Source organism: Ursus arctos, unplaced genomic scaffold (genome assembly GCF_023065955.2).
Source record: "Ursus arctos isolate Adak ecotype North America unplaced genomic scaffold, UrsArc2.0 scaffold_1, whole genome shotgun sequence".
NCBI lineage: Eukaryota > Metazoa > Chordata > Mammalia > Carnivora > Ursidae > Ursus > Ursus arctos.
The window spans coordinates 4,436,307-4,458,387 of NW_026622763.1; the positions used below are offsets into that span (position 1 = coordinate 4,436,307).

Genomic DNA, 22,081 nt, shown 5'->3' on the forward strand with positions numbered 1-22,081 from the left:
TACATAATAGGTACTCAATACATTTGCATGAAATTTAAAATAAGTATAATTTTTAAATAAATAATAGATTGGCATGGTGTAAAATTTGAAGGGGTTTGCAATAAAAGGGCTTCCCATCTTTGTCTCCCAGGCATCCAGTTAATATTTGTGATAGTATAATAGTATAGTATAATCATTTTATTTGTGGTTTGCTAAGTAAGAATGTGCTTGTTGGTTAGCAGTATATTAAATCTAGAAATGTAGGATAGAGTTAATAGAGTTAAGCAAATAAGAATTGGAAAAAAAAAATGGGACAAAGAAAAGATAATAATGGCAAGCATTGTGGCAAATGAGCAAAATAAGCAAGTCCTCTGATATTAGAGAGGTATGTTAGAGAGTAGAGAGAACCAAAGGTCTGGGGGAAATATTGCAGTCAGTCTTAGGTCTCCTATTTGCTTCAGAGGCCTAAAGCAGTAGAAACATGAGTAAAGAACCACTTATTTTATTGGCTTTTTTGTTGGTCGAACCAGCCAGTATGTAGTATAATTTTGTTTGCCAGGGAATTTGATAAAAGGGGTTGGTGTGCAGCTAAGTTTTGTTATCTTCTTAGCATAATAGATTAAATCGTTTTGAAATGAATAAAATCTGAGCGTTTTGTATCACATTACAGAAGGATAAGATTGTATTTGTTACAGTTGGTTAGATAGGTAAATTTCTCATTTGGGGATCAAACTAAGGTTTCAGGAGACGTTTACACGTAGTGGAGACATAGTCCAAATTTCAAGGTATCAAAACGTAAAGACAGGGTCCTGTGCCTGTAGTTCTGTTGCCTCTAAGTATTTACTTGTTTGGGATCCATAGCAGATGACAGAAACTAGGAAAGTAAGAGGATTTTATTAATAATAATCAAAATCATGATGTGCAGGTAAGCACTAAGAAGCCAGGCTTACCAAATAGTCTTCATTTTATGGATCTCATCCTGCTCTTCCTATAAGCACACTGGTATTTTTCAACTGTGTGTCATAATTTTTAGTTAAATACATTTAGTTGCCAGGAAAAGTTTGATATCCTGAGGTCCTTAAATTGGTACTTATTTTTTCATAAAACACCAGTAACTTTTCTGCCTTAATTGGTCCACTAGCACATGTAATCTTTCTTCGAGTTATTTTGGTGACTGACCATTTTATTTTTGTTAGCCTGCTGTGTATCCTAGGAAAATGTGGTCTCAAAAGGTTCTTTAAAAGTGTGTAGGTGTGTGTAACTTAACCAGGTACTTTTAATGCATTTACTTTTTTTTTTTTTAAAGATTTATTTATTTATTGAGAGAGAGAGAGAACACTCATGGGCAGTGAGGGGAGGGGCAAAGGGAAAGGGAGAGAGAATCCCAAGCTACTCCGCGCTGGGCAACGAGCCTGACATGGGGCTCGATCTCATGACCCTGAGATCAGGACCTGAGCTGAAACCAAGAGTTGGATGCTTAAACAACTGTGTCATCCAGGCGCCCTGTGCATTTACTATTCTTTTTTTTTAAGATTTTATTTATTTGAGAGAGAAGGAGAGAGAGCATGAGAGGGGGAAGGGTCAGAAAGAGAAGCAGACTCCCTGCTGAGCAGGAAGCCAGCTGTGGTACTCCATCCTGGGACACTAGCATCATGACCTGAGCTGAGGGCAGTCGCCTAACCAACTGAACCGCCCAGGCACTCGTATTTACTATTTTTAATTTAGTTAATGAGCTAAGGTGCTAGAGCTTTCCCTGTGCTGTGTTAATACAAGTTATTTTCTGACAAAATACTTGCTCATAAATCTGAACTATGCTTAAGTGGAAGTCAGTATTGTCTATTTAATGTTGATTATTGGAAATTTTATAAATACTTTCTAAGTGTGTTAAAAATTAGCTAAGATTCTGTTTTTTCTTCCCTAGTGGACTCCAGAAGGAAGACGGTTGGTCACTGGAGCTTCTAGTGGAGAGTTCACCTTGTGGAATGGACTCACCTTCAATTTTGAAACAATATTACAGGTAACAGTAATCATCAGACAGTAGCGTCCTCCTTTGGTACTGTAAAGAACTGGAGATACACTTACTTTATTGGCATTTTAAACTTAAAATTGGACAAATAATTATTGTGAGTTAATATATGCTCCTGTAAAGCCTTCTGTCATATATTCTTTTATATAATATTTACAAATGTTTTACGTTTTCACAGGCTCATGATAGCCCAGTGAGGGCCATGACTTGGTCACATAATGACATGTGGATGTTGACAGCAGACCATGGAGGATATGTGAAATATTGGCAGTCGAACATGAACAACGTCAAGATGTTCCAGGCACATAAGGAGGCGATTAGAGAGGCCAGGTTTATACACAATATACCATTTTCTGTAGTCCCTATTGTCATGGTTAAATTATTCTCTAAGTGTATTCTGGGTGCAGAGATGCATGGGCTCTGTCAGATTCTGGGATACTTTCTGCACCCTATAAACACAATATTTTTCTTTGTTTTCACACAGTCACCATTTCGCTGGCACTTTTCTGAAGTAGTGTTGTCCCGATATCAGCCTTTGCAATATGTTAGAGATGTATTGTCTGCCGCATTTTGCACTGGTTTTCTCTTTTCGTTTATGGTTAATAATGTGTATACGTTATTCCTTTTTATTACCTACTGTGTAAGACAAGAATCTTTCATTCCAAATAAAGAATTCAGTCTTTAAATATACAACTGAATAAAATCTAAAGCCTACAGAAAACACCTTCAGAGTTCACACAAAATACAAGAAAAAAGGCTTAAGTGAAGACCTGGTTGGCTTGGTTATGCCACGACTTCAAAAGGAAAGTATAGTAGGAATAAAACTCACAAGTAACTCTGGATGTGGCAAACATTAATGGAGTAATGAATGGGTTCTTCAAGCTTTGAAACTGTAAGCAAACCATTGTCAAGAGGACTCTAGGACTTTTTCTTCTGATTCATTGTTGAGAACATCAGTTATGCAAATGTATAATAAGTGGAGTTTAAATATTTTCAGTGAGTTGTATATTTTTACATATCAACGAGATATGTATAGTAAAACTGGAAAAAAAAAATCTCGAAAGCAAGACTGAAGAATTGCTGCAGCCTCAGAATAAAGCTAAGCAGCATTCTTTACGGGTGTACTGCCCATGTGTGGGAGGAGGTTGACATCTTTATAGAAACATCATCCACTGCAGTCACTTGTTTCTACTTTCAGAATCTTAACAAAAATTGTTGGAAAAACATGCTTCTGCAAAAACTGTGCTTTAGTGTCCTGCCCGTACATTGAGTTTCACAGTTTGTTCTTTGTTACAGGACTCAAAAGTTCAAGAGAATTCTTAGAGATAGATGAGAAACTTGATGGTTTTTCATGACAGGGAGGGAAAGATGGCAAAATCCTTTGTAGTAAATTACCTTTGGCTTCAAACACAGTCTAAATGTCTCTGTGTTCAAGTTTTCCCTAAAAGGTGCAACATTCATGGAATAGCTTGCCAGGGAGAAGGTGTGAGAATTTCCCAAAGACCGTTCAAATAAATGAGAAACATCGTATATAGGGGTGTTTAGCAACTAGTCTTTAAATAGCCTGTCCAAAATCTTTTAGTTTTTATCGTTTCATGGAGCGTCTGAGGCAGAAGCCGATGCTAATTTTTTGAGCGGTATTCCTCTGTGATTTATAAGAGTGCTTAAGGAATATTGCAAAAGTAGAACTCATTTAGTTTCTACACTTCAGTCAGCTCCAAGTTTTCCGTTGGTAAGACAGGAAATACTATACTCTGGGAAGTGTGGGAAGCATTAGTACTAATAATACACTTGTAAAGTTCTCGGACTATTGTTGATTGAAAACTAAGAAGCAACTACTCTGTTGAATTCTTCTTTGATGAGATGCGTTTGTTAGCTGACATTCTCTTTAAGGGCTTCTTCACTGTTGGAATACTTCCCTCTCCTGTTTATAACGCAGCACAGTGTTTTTATTTTTCCCTGTCTGAGAAGCACAGATAATCTGTTAAATGCTGACTTCTTTCCCCTGCTGTGTGTCTTCATGTAACAGTTTCTCACCCACGGATAATAAATTTGCTACATGCTCTGATGACGGCACTGTTAGAATCTGGGACTTTCTTCGTTGCCATGAGGAAAGAATTCTCCGAGGTACGTGTACTAACAGTACTGATTGGAATATTTAAATAGGGAAGGCATTTGTGGTTAAATCATCACAATACCACAATACCAGCTTACATCTCCATTCAATTTTTTTACATATACACTGTCTCAAGTCAGGCTCTTTAAAGAAACCTGAACACACTCTGGTTCACAGTCATTTTGTAGATTTTTACTACTCCTGATATCTTTGAATTCTTTGAGTTGAGTTGTAAATTACATACAAGTGTTTCTCTTCTTCTGTCATCCCGCCACCCCTGCAAATTACTTGCTTATCTGTATTCATCCGTTAGGGCTATATTCCTTTTCCTATTTTATAGCCAGCATAGGTTTCTCCAACGTAACGGCACTAAATTTTGTTGAGATAACCCACATTCTCCTGTCAGTCCTTTTACAATATGATTAACTGAGGTATCAGTACTTCTCATTATTGCTCTTTCTGAAAGCAGGTGTTCTGTTTTGTTTTTTTTAAACAGTATACCACATTTGTGTACTGCATGGCCCACTTGTTACTAAATTTTTTCTTGTTTTTATTGATTACATAATTATAAATATCTATGAATTACTCCCTCCTAGAAAAGAAATCCATATTTTTACTTGGATTAACTTAGTTTTAGAGTTGATTAAGTGGGGCTGTTGAAATACTAACAGTTTATCTCTACCATTTCTGTGAATTCAGTGGGTGCCAGAGTTAGGGAATTAACTGTGGTTATATGTGTAATAAAACATTGAAGCAAACATTTACATTAATAAAAACGTTCACTCTCATTAGTTCATTGTTAACTAGGAAGGATAGGGTTCTCAAGTGCTTAATTTGAACTTGTACTGATTGAACAAAGAGTGCATTCCACTCCATACTCTTGATTCCAGTATCCCATAAAAGTTACATCTTCCTCTGACATATAAATGCTGGGTAGGCACATGCATGCCACAGACACTGGGTGTCAAGTAATTACTATTCAGAGATTTTCCTTTCTGTTCAAGAGTCTTGGTTGAATTTTTACAACATTCTAGAGCTTAATTTACAGCCTGTAGTGTTGATGCTTTCTAGATAAGAAAATAAATGCCCTTGATATTTAACCCATATTTCAAGCCAGTTTTTTTTTCTTTTAAATCATGTTGTTCACACGTTTCTGGCTTTGTGCATCTTGTGTGGGTTCACCCACAGTGCTGTGTGGTGATAGCTAGCATGAGGATAGAGTACCTATCATTGAAGGAAAGGACTCACTACGAATGTTATAATGTTATACAACTTCAGAACTAGATGGAGACTTTGGGATCATTCAGCTGGAGTTATTTTATGGATGAGCATCATGACCCAGCAGGCTTAAGGAACATGTTTAAGGTAAAACAGGTTCAGTCCAGGACTAGAATCTAGCCTAACGCTATGCTAATGTTGCAGCTTTTCTCACTCTGAAAGTCTTAGCTGTTAAACAGATCTAAGATGGATAACTTTTTCTAGGCTTTGAAAATCCTAAGAAATATAGAGGAAACACAATAATTGTAGTTATTAAAAGCAATTCTAAAGGATTTAAACAATTATTTTTACAGTGGACTAGGGAGGAGTATAATAATTATGAAGTCTTATATAAAACTGTTATGCATCTTGGATTAAATAAAAGAAAACCTGCTATGTGGTAACATTTTTCACTTCCATATTCCAATGAAATGTTATTCAATTTTGGTAATGAAACTGTTTCTAAATAGTACTTAAGAACTTTTCCTCTGAAATTTAGAGTGTATGTGTGAAATATTCTAGCAGTTAAGTATTTTCACATTTGAGTTGAGGCAAATTTGGATAAGATTAAATGGATACTAATTATTTGTTATTTGTTCTTCCTATGGCTTAAAAAATACACCAGCATCCTGCCTATATTATTTGAGAGTTGAATTTTATTTTTTTGTGGGGGTTCTTCTTATTTAAATTTTTGCTCTGGAAATTTCAAACATGTACAGAATCTCCATGTACTTTTAGGATGTATGTTCTAGCTTAGCTTACTCATGATTTTTTCTCCCTTTTAAAAACATTTTTCTTAGTACCTCAGTGAGTATATGGGGCCAATATGAATATATTAAACCAAGTTAGTTATACCACCCAAATAGTAGTTCTAATAGCAGGTCTGATGTAGTAGATGGGTTATTACATTCCAATTATCCGTTTTCTGTCATTCCTCATTTTTCTAAATTCTCTGAATTTTAGTAATGATTATAGAACAGGGATACCAGTTGCAATTTTCCTATCCTTCACTTGTGAATTCCAGTTGTCTCAAGGCTGATCTGAAATTGTTCACATAAAATTTCAAGTGAATTTAATTTAGCTTTATACATAGAAAATTGGGTCACAAAGTCAAACAAATAGGGATAGGACCTTCTAGCATCTAAAATGTCAGTTGGTCTCTGTGAATGGATGATGTTCAAGTAGCCTACACAGACTCTGAAACATTGGGCCAGGAGGCATACTCCTGGACAATGTTAGTGTTGTCCATCAGACCAAAACTTGGGTTTAAGTAGTTTTTAAAAGATTTTTATTTATTTATTTGTCAGAGAGAGAGCACAAGCAGGGAGAACAGCAGAGGGAGAGGGAGAAGCAGGCTCCCCCTGAGCAAGGAGGCAGACACGGGGCTTGTTCTCAGGACCCTGGGATCATGACCTGAGCCGAAGGCAGACGCTTAACCAACTGAGCCACCCAGGAGCCCCATCTCTTGCGTTTAAGTATTAAGAAAATCTAAGAACATTTTAAATGAAAGGGATGTTTACGATCATGTAGTTCAACTCTTTATCAAATACTTATCTTTTCTGTATCATTCCTAAAACCCAGTTTTCTACTAATAAACATTTTTAATGTTATAGTATTCACTACCTCAAGTGATTCTTTTTTTCCAATTTTAGGTAGCTTTAATTTTTAGAAAGTTCTTTCATTATATCAGAAATCTGCTTCTGTATGACTTGTCCTGCCTCGGGAACACAAAAAATTAAGTTTATACTTTCTTCATGGCTGCCCTTTAAGTATTTGAAGATAACTATCATGTCTTCTTTTTGTTTTGTATGTTTAGTATGCTGAAGCAAGCACTCTATCATGTCTTCTTAATGTAGACCATCAGCCGTAAGCATACAGGATCCCTATGCATGGCGGAAGCCATGATACCATACTGTTGACTGCAGAATTTATAGTTGCTTTTTAGTGTCCTTTGAGATTGTTCTCATGCTTTTTGGAAAAGGAAGAAGTTACACAAGAGAAAGTAATCAGTATTTTTTAAGGTTCAAATGAGCACAGATCTATTGTTAGGAGATTTACTACTCAAAACATCATGATTGGTCGATAGGTATGAAATTGAACATACTGAAAAACTGCGAAGTATTGTGTACCATTCATTACTAAAATATATGCAAGTCAGCATGATTTATACACAATTATTCTTTTCCATTATTACTTAGAGCACTTAATTTGTGGGTTGGGATTAAAAGAATATTTACGCACCAGAAGTACATGAATCTAAATGAGCCTCTAGTTTACTGATATTTATGCATTTGACTTCCAGTGAGATAGAGCCGTTAAAATCCATTTAATTAATGACCATATGCTATATGTATGCTGCCATTGGTAGAAGAATCTTTTTATAAGGTATGACACCTCCCCTTGTGCTTCTTAAAGTTTAGTAGGGAAGATATTTTCACACACTTGAGATGGTGGAGAATTTGGGAGAAGAGTCTTGATAGTGTTAGAAAGGTAGTCTTATCTGTGTAGAGTTAAAAGCAGATCACTTAAGACTAGCTAAAATGTACATGAGAGAGGTTGAAAACACAGAATTAATAAGAAAACTGAAGTAAACTTTAATGAGAAGCATAATGCTCTTCAAAGAACCCAGTTTATAAAGTTTCAGCACGCTTTCATTTTGTTTTACCTTCTTGGTTTTAAAATAGCTGATACATTACACTTAACTATGTATCAGGCATGTTCTAAGAACTTATTTTATTTTTTTAAGAGAGTGTGAGCCAGGGCGAGAGGGCGAGGGGAGTTGACAGAGGGAGAAGGAGAGAGAGAATATTAATCAGTCTCCATGCGAGCCCAGTGTGGGGCTTGATCACACGAACCTGAGATCATGACCTGAGCCGAAATCAAGAGTCGGACGCTTAACCGACTGGGCCACCCAGGTGGCCCTGTTGTGATAACTTCATTTAATCTTCCTGGTAACCCCTATGAGCTAAATACTGTTTGTTCTATATTTTACAAATGGGTAACCAAGGTACGAAAAAGTTAGGTAAACCTGTCTTATGGTCAGGTAGCTTGTAAGAGGTGGGGCTAGGATTCGAACCCAGGTTTTTAGGGCCAGAGTTCGTACTCAACCACTATGTTAAACTGCTCTTTTCTCTTTTAAAAGTAATATCAACATGGATGTAATGATGTATTCCTGAGCTGTGATGACAGAATTATAGAGTTTTTTGGGAAGAGAAGGGTGTAGGTAGAAGGAACTAATTTAGGTACTCAAGTTCATTTTACCATTTTTATTTTTATTTATTTATTTATTTATTTATTTATTTATTTATTTATTTTAAAAAAGATTTTATTTATTTATGTGACAGAGAGACAGCCAGCGAGAGAGGGAACACAGCAGGGGAGTGGGAGAGGAAGAAGCAGGCTCCCAGCGGAGGAGCCCGATGTGGGACTCAATCCCGGAATGCCGGGATCATGCCCTGAGCCGAAGGCAGACGCTTAACGACTGTGCTACCCAGGCGCCCCTTACCATTTGTCTTTAAAACTGTCCATGTAGGTGGGACACCTGGGTGGCTCAGTTGGTTAAACATCTGCCTTCGGCTCAGGTCATGATCCCAGGGTCCTGGGATTGAGTCCTGCATCGGGGGTCCTTGCTTACGGGGAGCCTGCTTCTCCCTCTGCCTGCTGCTCCGCCTGCTTGTGCTCTCTCTTTCTCTCTGATAAATAAATAAAATCCTAAAAAAACCCCACAAAACTGTCCATGCAGGTTAAAGGATTTCAATGTAGGATATATTTAACAACAGAAAAATTAAACTACAATGAATAGTTCAAACTAAATGGGTTATAAGATACATGCTAGTTTATGTAAATAGAACATGGACATAAGGAGTTATACTGAGACTTATTCAGGAGGTAAGGTCTGTTTTCAGTTTTCAGATATAGCACTCATGGAGAGGAAATGAACCCCTGAGTACACACAACTTAAGAAAAAGAATATTATTAGTACTTCTGATAAGTCTCTGTGTATCCCTTCCTTACTGTATTGACTGTGGTCTTCAATAAATGAGATCAGCCCTTCTGCAAAGATCTTTTGGTTCAGCAGTATGTTTTGAACTGTGTGAAGACATGTTTATGAAGTCTGAGTGTTGTAAAAATCTTTGATGCTTTTTACTGGAAATAATTTTACTTACTAAAGTAGAATTGGCAAGCCACATAGTTTATGATTAACGGACCTACTTTACTTGTACAATGTTTACAAAACATCCCACAATATCCTATCTGTTCTCCCCAAGAAAAAAAACAGAAACACCCGGCTTCCTTTAAAATAGCCTATATTAGAATAACTCTTCACACTAACACAGCAATATTAATATTAAAATCTCTTCAGGCGCATTTTAGTTAATCATCCAAACAACCATGTAAACCCATTTTACATATGGACACTGATTTTCTGTCTGTGTTACCTTATTTTGAGGAAGAATTTATTTTAAGGCTCTTTTCCCTCAGCTTTCCTGAAAAGACTGGATTATGGTAGGTTCTCCTATGTAAAGAATCATCTGAGTATATTATGAGAAGAAAAAAGAATAAGTCTTAATAAGACTCTGAAGCACATTATTTGAAGAAAATAGTCTAGTAGGGTTCTGAAGTATTCATTTTATATGGTACATTCACATTTTTGGAGGAATTGTTTCAGATTTTTGTAATGGGCTTTGTTCTATCTCTGTACTTATTTTAAATGTTGCACATAATATGGCAAAAACTTGTTGAAATAGATTTGTGGCTTTCTTGGGATGTCAGATCTGCACACTGCTGTTGTCATAGTGTTTTAATTAAGAGTCAAGAGCAATTCCCAGACAGTCCTGTATATAAAGATTCTGGTTTTTTGACAGTGACAAACCACTGTGATTAATAATACAGGCATTTGATTTTCAGAAAGAGTCTGCATCTTTGTATTAATTATTCTATAATTATCTGCTTCACTTTATTTTGAGTGAGGCCAGAATTTCCATTTGCTGATGAATTAGTTACCTGGTTATATTTTAGAGCTTCCCAGCTAACTAGGTCTTTCATAGTTTTTCTTTCCTTCTTTGCTTCTTTCTTTCTTTTCCTTCCTTCCTTCCTTCCTTCCTTCCTTCCTTCCTTCCTTCCTTCCTTCCTTCCTTCCTTCCTTCCTCACTCTCCCTTCCTCCCATCCTCCCCTCCTCCCCTCCTCCCCTCCCCTCCCCTCCCCTCCCCTTCCCTCCCCTCCCCTCCCCTCCCCTTCCCTCCCCTTCCCTCCCCTCCCCAAGATTTTATTTATTTATTTGACAGAGCACAAGTAGGGGGAGCTGCAGATTGAGAAGCAGGCTCCCCAGTGAGTAGGGAGCCCAAAGTGGGGCTCGTGATCCTAGGACGCTGGGATCATGACCTGAGCCGAAGGCAGCTGCTTAACCGACTGACCCCACCCAGGCGCCCCTCTTTGGTAGTTTTTAAAGTTAAAATTCAGAGCTTGGGAAAGAGTGATAAAATTAGATAAATATGTAATATGTTTTTGGCTTTTTCATTTTTAGTAGGTAGATCCTTATAAGATTAAAGTATGGTATCATCAAAAATAGTTATTTGTCAATGAGGGCAGTGAAATACCGAAACAAATACTGTTATTTTTTTTTTTAAGTCAGTTTTTCCCTTTACTTTAATGATATACTAGAAAACCATTTTGAAACCATTATTTAAGGGGCGTCTGGGTGGCTCAGTCAGTTTCGTGTCTGCCTTCAGCCTGGGTCATGGTCTCAGGGTCCTGGGATTGAGCCTCGTGTCAGGCTCCCCTCTCGGTGGGGAGCCTGCTTCTCCCTCTCCTTCTCTTTCTCCTTCTGCCTGCTGCTCCCCCTACTTGTGCTCTCTCTCTGTCAAATAAATAAATAAAACCTTTAAAAAAAAGTTTGATTTAAGTCGTATCAGGAATTTATAAGAAGCACCTACAGTGCTATGATCTCTTTATAGAGCCCAGAATAAGACTTTCTTTTTAAAGAAAGAAATGGGGTCACCTGGGTGGCTTAGTTGGTTAAGCATCTGCCTTCAGCTCAGGTTATAATCCAGGGACCCTGGGATCAGGCCCGCATCGGGCTCCCTGCTTGGCGGGGAGTCGGCTTTTCCCTCACCCTTCTCGGGTGCATGCTCGCTCGCTCTCTGTCAAATAAATAAAATCTTTTAAAAAAAAAAAAAAAAGGGTAGTTTTTAGGGGAAAATTTATCCTTTTTTATGGATTGTTTTATAAACTAGTTTAATATCTCCAAAATGCAGTAATCAGTTTCTCAAAGCCAATCTGCTGAAGCCTCTGTTTTTTTCCCTTTGAAGGTATTTTAATATAATTCTGAGAGAACGTTACCCTTATTAGCATGGTTTTAGAATATCACATGTTACTTGGGTTATTAGCTCAGTGAATTGTATCTGCTTTAACTTGCTCATATTTTTAAATACTGTATTAGTCCCTAGGGAACACCAGGAAGGATGGTGCCTTTGAATAGGGGTAGGTAGAGTTTTCTCCTGCTCAGAACCATTCATCTGAAAAGGGAATGCCTTCTGTAATCTTCCTGATAGCTGGCAAGCTACACCTCCCAATTTGAGCCAAGGAAAGCTTAAGAGCTCATACAACAGCTCTTTCTCTTTTCTTTCTATAGGAAAAAATTTCTATAATTAAATCCAAATATGTCTTAATATCCTCCCTACCCCCTGTATTCTAGATCTATATAAAATAAATTGAACCCTACCTTCATACATAATCCTTTAAATATTTGAAAATGACAGAATTTCTCTTGTCTCTCTTATCCAAGTTGAATACTACATTTCCCTGTACTCTTTCTCATGATTTCCAGATCCTCCCCCATTCTGAGCATCTCTTGTCAAGAATTAAGGTTCACCATTCTGAATATCCATTCTTACTAAATGTTAGAGGGCATGACACCATATGAATACACACTAATCATCGAAAACCTACATTTGTTTTTATGTAAACTCATAAACCATTCTAGCAGATGATACAGTTGAAGTTGAAAACCTAAATACTGGACTTTACACTTACATCTGTTTAAAATTTTACATATTAAATGTCTATTCATTAGATTTAACATCACAGTTTCTTTTTGAATCCTAACATCTAGAGAACTCCCAGTTTTGGATCACCTGTAAGTTTGCAAAGCAGACCATCTAGCTTAATAAAAAAATGTTAAATAGGGCAGAGGCTGAGTAAAGAACCTTGCAGCTCTCTGTAGAACTGCCTCACTGGTAACAAACATCCAGTAGAAACTTAGGTTGGAAATGGTCTTTCGGTCATGTAGTTATAAAGCCACGATCCTCTGCCATGATCTTAAGACTAGTTCAAAAGATTGCCTATGGTTTGGCTATAATTTCCTTGACCACCCCTCCAGTAATTCTTTAAAAAAAAAAAAAAAAAAAAATTTGTTTTAGCATGACTTACTCCAAACCACTGATTTTCAGTGGAGGCAATAATACCCTATAATGAGCATTTTGTAAAGAGTTTTCTCTCAGAGTTTACACTGGTGCCTTTAAAAAAAAAAGCTTTATGTATAGTGGTCATTGTCAGTGAAGATACAGAATGTTTGCAGCACTCTAAAGATTCCTTCATACCTTTTCCCCATGCAAGACTTTTATTAGGTAATTTAGACATTCAAAGATATTTTCATTGATTTCCCTTTTCTCTACTGTTTTTCAAAATTTTTTTGTCCTTTTGTGGTTTCTTTCATCTCCCTTTCCCTTGTGTACAGCTGTCTTAATTTCCTTGACTTGCCTCTGTTCTTTTTTTCTAATTAAACATTAAGTCTTTAAAAAAACTTTATTTATTTATTTATTTATTTATTTATTTATTTATTTAAACTCTACTCCCAATGTGGGGCTGTACCTCATGACCCCAAGATCAAGAGTCACAGGCTCTATCAAACTGAGCTATCCGAGTGCCCTGTCTGTGTTCTTTTGAAAACTGTGTTCTATTATTTTTTCAGATTACCTTCGTTTACTGGTTTCCTGCTGCTAAAAGCAACACAATAAAAGTTAGTATATAAAGATATAGTATTGTGTATTATTACAGTCACAAGCTCTGGATCCTGGATGTTAAATCATAGTTTAGCCCTTAGCAGTCATGGGACATTGGGGCAAGTCACATTACTGTGTCTTTTTCGTCTGTATAATGGGGATTAGTAATAGTACTGACCTTCCTGAATAGTTGTGAGAATTAAATAGGTTAATTCGTGAGAAGCATTTACTGCCATAAAGAATGTCCAGTTAATGTCAGCTATTATTTCATTTCTAAAGCTAATTTCAGAGCCTGCTTCCATCTTTCTGCCCATTTAAGGATAAAAGTGGTTCCTTCAGAAGTGTATTTTACTTTTCTCATCTAAATGTTTTTCAGCCATTATTATTAGTTATTGCAGTTGTTTAAGTTTCTATTTTCAGATGGTCCATAAATATGATCACTTGTTTAAACAAGTTGTTATGATTTTCTGATGTTTTCAGGTGTAAAAAAATTCAACACTTAGAATTGGCCTTTTTAAAAAGGATCTCATATGGAAGCATTTAAAGATTCTATTTTAATTGTTTGATGAATCAAATATTTAATGATTACCGTGGTCAATAAAAATTCTCTATACATGGCCTCGTCCCTTAAGCAGCGTTTCCAACATTTCCCTAGTTCTTTCATTGCTTCAGATATGTTTGGTGAATTGGGCAAGCACCATGGTGAATGGCAATGCTGAATACACTGAAAATCAAGTCTTCACAGCTCATCATACTGCCGCAGACTGTGGTCGTTGGTGTCTAGACTCTTTCATTGGGACAGCATTTATTTTTCTCTGGGGGAAGAACAGGTTTTTTCCTTTTGACCAAATTTAATCACAGTAATTATTTCTAAATCCATGTAGTAATAAAGTTGGATGAACTAGTGATAACTCTGGTAGAATGTTATTTCTGTTTGTCATCTTCAATGAGTAAGGGATTAGTGATAAGTTAGGAGTCTTGGGGAAACTGTAACTCTATGTATTTTCTGTCCCAGTGGATGAGACTTAAATACAGAAACCTAATGTCATCTCTTTGGGCCTCCTGATTCACCCCTTCTGCCCCTATCTCATTAGACTTCCCAGCTGACAGCAGACTAGCTGGAGTGTACCTGTTCGAGCCCAAAAGTCTTTGGTGGAGTTTGTTCAAGGGTGGGAGCTAAATCCTTACCTAGGATGTAGCAGATATTGGCCCAACCGATAAAGTGATTCTGAGAGCAAATAGGATGATATTAAAGGAGACATTAGGAATTAAGGAACACTGTAAGTTTAGTGATTCCTGAACTTAAATTCTGCTTTTTTGAGATCATATAGTACAGTACACAGTTTTAATGTTCTCTCTGTAGGCCTGAATGTTAAATACTGTAGAAGTTGGGTGTTACTAATATTTTATATGTTTTTGGAGTGGTGAAATCATTTTCTAGAAATTTATGGAAACTATTCCATTTATATTTTTAAAAAGTGTATTACTTGATTTTTGAGGACATTTTTAGTTTTATAGATTTAATGTTTTAATGTTGTCTAGAAGTGTAAATTATTACCAAGGGTCTTCTGGGTAAAAATAAAATGTTTATTAAAACAAAAATTCTTCAAGAAAATTTGCTAGGCATTTTTATTCGGTTTATTCTAGCAGAGAAATTATTAAATCAGTTACTGTAAAGCACTTTCACTCTTTGAATGAACTGTTTTAAATTTAATTTTAAAAAAAAATATTTTGGACTTCTTTTGAAGATTTATTTATTTATTCAAGAGAGTGGGCATGTGTTGGGGGGCAGGAACAGAGGGGGAGGGAGAGGGACAAGCAGACTCTGTGCTGAACATGAGCCCAGTGGAAGGCTTGATCCCAGGACCCTGAGATCGTGACCTGAGCCAAACCCAAGAGTCGGTTGCTTAACCAGCTGAGCGACCCATGTGCCCCTTGGACTTTTTTTTTTTTTTAAGAGTTGGAGGATGGTGGAGAGGCAGAAGGAGAGAAAGAATCTTAAGTAGGCTCCACACCCAGCGAAGAGCCCCTCCATCTCACGACCCTGAGATCATGATCTGAAACTGAAATCAAGTCAGATGCTTAACGGACTGAGCCCCCCAGGTGCCACTGGATCTTTTCTTTTTTAGCTTTTATTTGAGAGAGAGAGAGAGAGAGCATGGGCTGGGGGGTGGCAGGGAGAGGGAGAAGCAGAGACTGTCTACTGAGTAGGGAGCCCGACTTGGGGCTCGATCCCAGGACCCCAGGATCATGACCTGAGGTGAAGGCAGATGCTCAACCGACTGAAGCACCCAGGTGCCCACCCCTGGACCTTAATTTTAAGGGGAAAAAAAAACCCAACTGCTGTCCTTCCACAGTGTGGAAGTAAGATGATGATACAGTTCTGATTTAGGAACTAGGTATTAGGATATTAATGTGTATGAGATGAAAGGTATTTGAAAGAGGAAAGTTTCAGTCCTGGAGGAGGCACACCATGGACTGTGATCATCATAAAGGATAAAACTTGACATTGTTAGTTACACTGTAAAGAGAGAGTAGTCAACATTTTGGTGTTTTTTTATTATTGTAGAATCACATTTGAATTAAATGTGCTAAAATTTACTGGGCCACGAAGCTCCTCTTCTAAAAAAATTTTTAGAAGAGATGTACAGAGGAGGTTGGAGTTAGTGGAAAGGTCATCCTTCTTAATTGGATTTCTTCTAATATCCTAATACAAATACAGGTGAAAGTATATATACGTACTATAAAATGTAACTTACAATATTTAGTCCATTGTTCTCCAAAAGATCTAATACCTCCTTCACCACATGGACTCAAGGAGACCACAGACTTCCTTTTCCTACTGTAAGGTATACAGGCATTACTTGCTATAATACGTATTATCTTCAACAAGCTTTTACATAATTTTTTAAAAAACGAATTCTTATTGTTATATTGAAGTCATAGTTTTGAATTGCACCATGGCATCCCAAGATGAGTTTAAATCATAGCTTCTCCTGCTTGTTGAGTAACAAGGTTTTCATGATCCATAAAAAGTAAGCGGTAATGCCTATCTAACAGGGAGATGAGATTGTAATATATATAATACTTTATGTGCTACAAGATAGAGGGCAGTGGTGATGAAAATATTTTCTCTCTCAACCAAAATTCCCACGCAGTGTAGGTTCTAAGAAATTAAGTACCTTTGAAGACAAAGACTTTTATGTGACACTGCAAACCTAAACCTTCCAGATCCAGGAAGGACACAATAGGTACTTGGGGAAGTGGCATATATACCCCATGTCCCCACCCTCTAGACATGAAAATCTTTCAGTTTTATCTGAAAGGTAGGTAATGGGTGCTTTATTTTCATAGGTTTTTAAGAAACTGATTATACAGTTGACAGAAAGGTGTTTTCTGCCTTATCTTTGGGGCAGAGAAGGGCTTTTAAAAAAATTACTATTCCCCTCAAGTTCTTCAGGACTTCTAATTTTTAACTCCTGTGTTAAACATAGAGTTATGAATAGCTTAGCTTTAAAATACTGTTTTTTTTCTTTTACAAAATGTTCATACTAGTGTCTAGTAGATTTGTGTTGTAAAAACTTGTTTGTTCTAAGTTGGCATTCTTGGTTTTTATACCTCTGATGTGATTCATACTTAACAAAAATAACATTCAGCTGCAAAGTCGGAGATTTTGCATATTAAAAAAGTCTTCAGTGAAAGAATATATACTAAAATCTTGCTTTCCTCTCATAGCTAGCCTGTTATCCAGATTTTCCAATAGTAATGGTGAACACTATTTAAAGAAAAAGTCACCCTCTTCCACCTTTTCTTTATACCTTTGTCTTTATTGTTGGGTATTTTCCTGGAGTCCTTGTTTTAAAATACTTCTGCATTTGAGTATAGCCCATACACTTGAGCATGCTTCCCACTGAAATGACTCTTGGGGAACAACTCCTGCTCATTCTCCTAATTAACATTGCTAGATGGGCTTTTCCTGTATGCCTTAACAATTTTCAGTGTGATTGTCATTAATGCCTTTTATTTTATCTGAACTTTCAACACATTTTAGCATGGTCTTGATATTAAAAGCACAATGGAAGAAGCCTTGTACCAAAGTTACCCAGAGCTGCCCTCTCTGTGAATTGTGAGATGTGTATTAATAAGCCATATTTTAGAGTCCTCTTGTAACCCTAGAGGTTATAGTCTATTTTTATTTCACCATTAGTATTTACAGATGTCAGTACCCTTCTTTCAGAGACCACCAGGAACACACTTGTAATTGAAAAAGTTAGATTTATCACTCTCTGCAGCGAAGAATACAGACCATGGAGAACTGTGGGGTGCCTCAGTAAGAGGGTGTTACAAAGATTATATTGCAGGATTTGGGCTTTGGGTAATGTGGGGGAGAGTTGAAGGAAGTGAGGGCTGTCACTCATTTAGCACAAGAGAGATGTTTGGTATTTTGTGGGTTGTACAGTGACCTTGTTTTTGTTTGACTTCATCCTGGTCTCAGACAGAGTTGTCTTGTGGGATCAGGAGAACAGAATGGTTTAGCTGTAAATGTCAGATCAGTCTGTAGTAACATCGAGACTTAACTATGAGTATGAGATTCGTACTCAGCGGTCAGGGACTGCCTTTTTTTTTTTTTTTTTTTTTTTAACTTTCTTAAAAGCATTTAAATCCAAACTGACTTCTCAATATATAGGAACCAGTTGGGCGGGGGGTGGGGGGGTGTGGGGCGCGGATGGTGTTAGGTCAGGATTCAATGGCAATGACATTGAGCGTGTCACTGGAACAAGCTACAGTGATACCAATAGTTATGTTTTTACAAAACAGAGCAGTTGGGAAGCATATCATGCATAGCAGTTTTCAGCTGGCTAGAAGTAGTTAGTGGGTAAAATAAGAACATGTTCTTTTTAATAAAAGAAATAGGATGTGTGAGTTTCTGCATTAGTCTCTCTGGGGGATCCTAGGATTTACCCCACTAAATTTAGTGTCCAGGGATTGGTTTGTAGTGCTTCAGGAGTTGTTTCTTTCCATCTGGGAAGAGTCAGCTATTCATTTTCTGTATTGTCTATGTTAATACAAGGCAGCAGATTACCAAAGGGATTTTAAAGATTTTAAGACTTAAGAACTCCGTCAGATACTTTACAATTAAAGATTATAATAATTGTAAAAATTGCTTATGAATTGTCATACTGACTTAAGGCAAACAATGGACCATGTTTTCATAGCTCCACTGTCCATCTCAGTCATGTTCACCAAAGACCATTAAGGGGAAATTTACATTGATTCATTTATTCAAACAATTACTGCTTACTAAGTGCCAGGCCCTGGGTATGGTGGAGGGGGTCAGATAGCCATTCCTGTCTTCATGAGCACTACTGCTGATTGCTGATTTTTGTTTTAAAATCATCACTTTTAATAGTCTTTTCATTTCATGTATATTCTAGAATAAGCACTGCATTATTATATTAATAGTGCACAGAAGACTATCCCTATGATTAATAAGGTAGTTTTATAGTTTTTGTAACTTTAAAAGTGGTAACTTTTTAAAATCAGATATTTATGGAACATCTGCTCAGACAAGTGCAGAGATACCTCTAAAGTTGGAGGTCTTCAGAACAAAATTTGTGTCACAGTAAACTGCAATAGATAGGCTTCTTTTGTTTCTTCATTTTGAATAGTAAGTTGAGGGTATTCTCCTTAATACTGCATTTGGTAAAAACCGAGTAAGTTTTAGAACTAGAAAAGCTGTATTTGTAGTTAAGACTTAACCATGGGTACTTATTAGAATTCTAGAGCACATTTGGGTAGTGTCACAAGATGAGAGAGTGCAAAATGTTTAGTTGTGTTAGACAAAATACATTCTAGGCAAACCAGTCTTCTCCGTGTGATACTACTAGATCTGTCATTGGTCTCTGGAATTTTCCTATAGAAATAAATAAACATAATCATATTTGGTCATTGAAATCTTCATAGCTATATGATAGCTTTGAGTGTTTATGAGATCCTGAAAAACCTTTAAGGATTTAGATTGCAGAACTTTTTACATCTTGGTGCTTTCGGTAGAGCAGTAGTAGCATTAGAGTATGGTTGATTTGGACACAACTAAGGACAGTAACATTTCAAAATAAGGTTTTTCCCCTAAAGACCATTCCACACAGGAAAACGTGTACATTTTAAGTTTTAAACACACTATATTGGACTATCATTTAGATCTTATTTACCAAATACAGTACATATTTTTGCATAGGAAAAGGGATTCCAGAGTTACCACAGATTTCAAGATTGATAGGGAACTTACCACATAACCATTTTTATCAGTGTCTAAATTATGTGTAGATGCCAGGACATGTCTTCATATAATTTAGGCATGTAGGTTTGTGGTACATTTCTCTTGGTAAAGTTCCTGGATAAGGTTTTGTGTTTTGATAGTAAATCTGTCTGTGCAGCAGCCCACTTTCATGATCCCCACAGAATTCACTCTGATATTATTTATGATAACCAGTACATTTGCATTTATATCTTCTTTATAAGTATCCATTTACCAGGAGGGTTGATGTAGATTAGTACCAGTTTGCTATGTATTTTCATAATTAATGATGACTGCAGGTCTAATTGTGGTATGTCATTTTTTCCCCTATAAAATGGGAGGGGTAAATTTTGTGTATTGTTACCTTCAAAATTTAATGATAGGAGATTATAGTGTAATTGTTGTTTATAGTGGTAAGTGACAAGGAAGAAGAAACTTATTTTTATTGAAACTCTTCTGCAGCTGCTCCAAAATTCTAGGTACAGTCATAGTTTTTACTTGGGGCAGTCATAACTCATCTGAGAGTCAGCAGTTCTGGCTTTGAGTCCCAGCTCTGCCACTGGGCAAGTCAGTCTCTGAGTTTGTGTTTCTTCCTCTGTCAAGTGGGACTAATGATACCTACCTCACAGGGTTGTTGTGAGGGTCCCAGAAGTACACAGAAGACCCCACCGCTCACGTGGCAGGCATGAAGTAAATATGTGTTGCCTAAGTTGCATATGTGCAAGGAAAGCTGGCGTAAAGAAATTGACATTTTGAAGTGATTTTGACTTAAAAGGAGTTTGGAACTGATTAGGAAAGGCATTATTAAGGGTTTAAAAGGACATGACTAGATCAAGAATTGGGATGGAATATTACACCTGATCATTCTATTTTCAGTAAGGGTTCTTAGGATTAGAAGTGTCACTGATAAAATTAAATGTATTGTAAGCCACATTTAAATAAATAACATTGAACTGGAACTATGACTTATTTTTTAAAGCTGTGTTTGTACAAGTCCTCATACTTTACTTCCACTGTCATCTCAGAACCACCGTAATCCCTTAAGGCAACACTGCAATCCCACCATTCCTCTTGCGCTGTCCCCCAAATTCTGTTTTTTTCCTTTGTTCGTTGCTTGCTTGTTTGCTTTTTGAATAGATAACAATTTGAGTCTTCCCTGAGAACTAGTGGCTGTGTTTTAACTCGTTCTAGTTAGGTCAGTTGATAACTTGATGAGCATAAGATATACTGAGTTGTTCTGTAGATTTATAGCAGAATATTCCTTTCATTGCCGCTTTTTACTGGGTTTACAGAAAAAATACAAAGGCCAAAAAAATGACACATCTTTGTGGTGTGAGTTGTTTACTTGGGCATTTTTAATAGACATTTTAAATTTAGATCAGAATCCAATATTCCATTGCTAGAGATACTTAAGTAACTAGCGCTGTGGTCACATTGTAAGTCCTCATTTAGTCTGTTATTCTTCAGTCTTTGATTTTCTCCTTTTATTGTTGCCTTCTCTAAAAATGAGTCATGAAAGAAAAACCATTCTTCGAGCACAGTTAAGGTTGTGAAGCCTTTACTCTGCCACATGACTGAGTTTTTATTCAGTGTGATGGCTGAAGATGGGAATTAAAGAACAGAAACTGAAAACTTCGTGGTCCCACACACCCCAACATCACACTACTCCCACAGAGCACAGACAGGCAGCGTTGCTGCAGATACTTGGGTAACCAGCGTTCTCTCTCTGGGAAACACTGATGACACAATTCAGTGACAATGTGCGGTCAACTGGCAAAGAAATGTGTTAACTGTGGTCTTACATATGCACACATGTGTTCTTAAGAATACAACCATAAGACTGAAGCCCACTATCAGTGTGGTCCCACTAGTTAAAATGGATTTACTTTGTTCTTTCCACATCTTGTTGTCCTGTCCCCAGGAAGATGACAGATGATAAAAACAAAAGCAGACTGACCGCATAACAGTTAATTGACCTGTGTGGGGATATCACTTGCAACCTTGGCTTTTTTAGCAATGCCATTCCATAACCAACCAAGCTAAAGACTAAATGCAACATTAAGATGCATTTTTTTTCATCAGTCATGCATGGCAACAAGTATATTCTGTGTATCACATGGAAGTAAGATTTGAAGAGTACTGTAAGGTCTGGATTCACACATTCCCACCATGTGCCATAAGGAAGGCTGAGATCTGTGGTGCAACAGTGTTGGGGCAACAGAGGGGTGGAAAGGGTAAGGAAAGAACTGGGTGGGATTAATATGGAAGTTATCTTGAGAATTTTCTGCCTTTACAGAGGTAATTAATAAACATTCATAAAAATTTCACACAAATAGTAGTAAAAAGTCAATGTCTCTCTATCCTTTTCCAATCTCACATCCAGAGTTCATCACTATTCTGTTAA

At 36.9% G+C, this 22,081-nt stretch overlaps 1 protein-coding gene across 9 annotated transcripts in view; it reads left to right on the forward strand.

Annotated features, from left to right (window-relative positions):
• Positions 1-22,081, forward strand: part of WDR33 (WD repeat domain 33) — a 108,334-nt gene that overhangs the window by 48,130 nt on the left and 38,123 nt on the right. For 6 of the 9 annotated variants that reach the window (XM_026510220.4, XM_048214597.2, XM_057316925.1 and 3 more), the window contains exons 5-7: positions 1,901-1,996; positions 2,184-2,335; positions 4,035-4,132. In XM_026510220.4, coding sequence (XP_026366005.2) covers positions 1,901-1,996; positions 2,184-2,335; positions 4,035-4,132 — 346 coding nt within the window. Of the gene's footprint in view, positions 1-1,900; positions 1,997-2,183; positions 2,336-4,034; positions 4,133-6,685; positions 6,994-13,348; positions 14,024-14,051; positions 20,637-22,081 lie in introns of those variants that run through there. The other 3 variants (XM_057316932.1, XM_057316936.1, XM_057316928.1) reach the window with 3 other exon arrangements.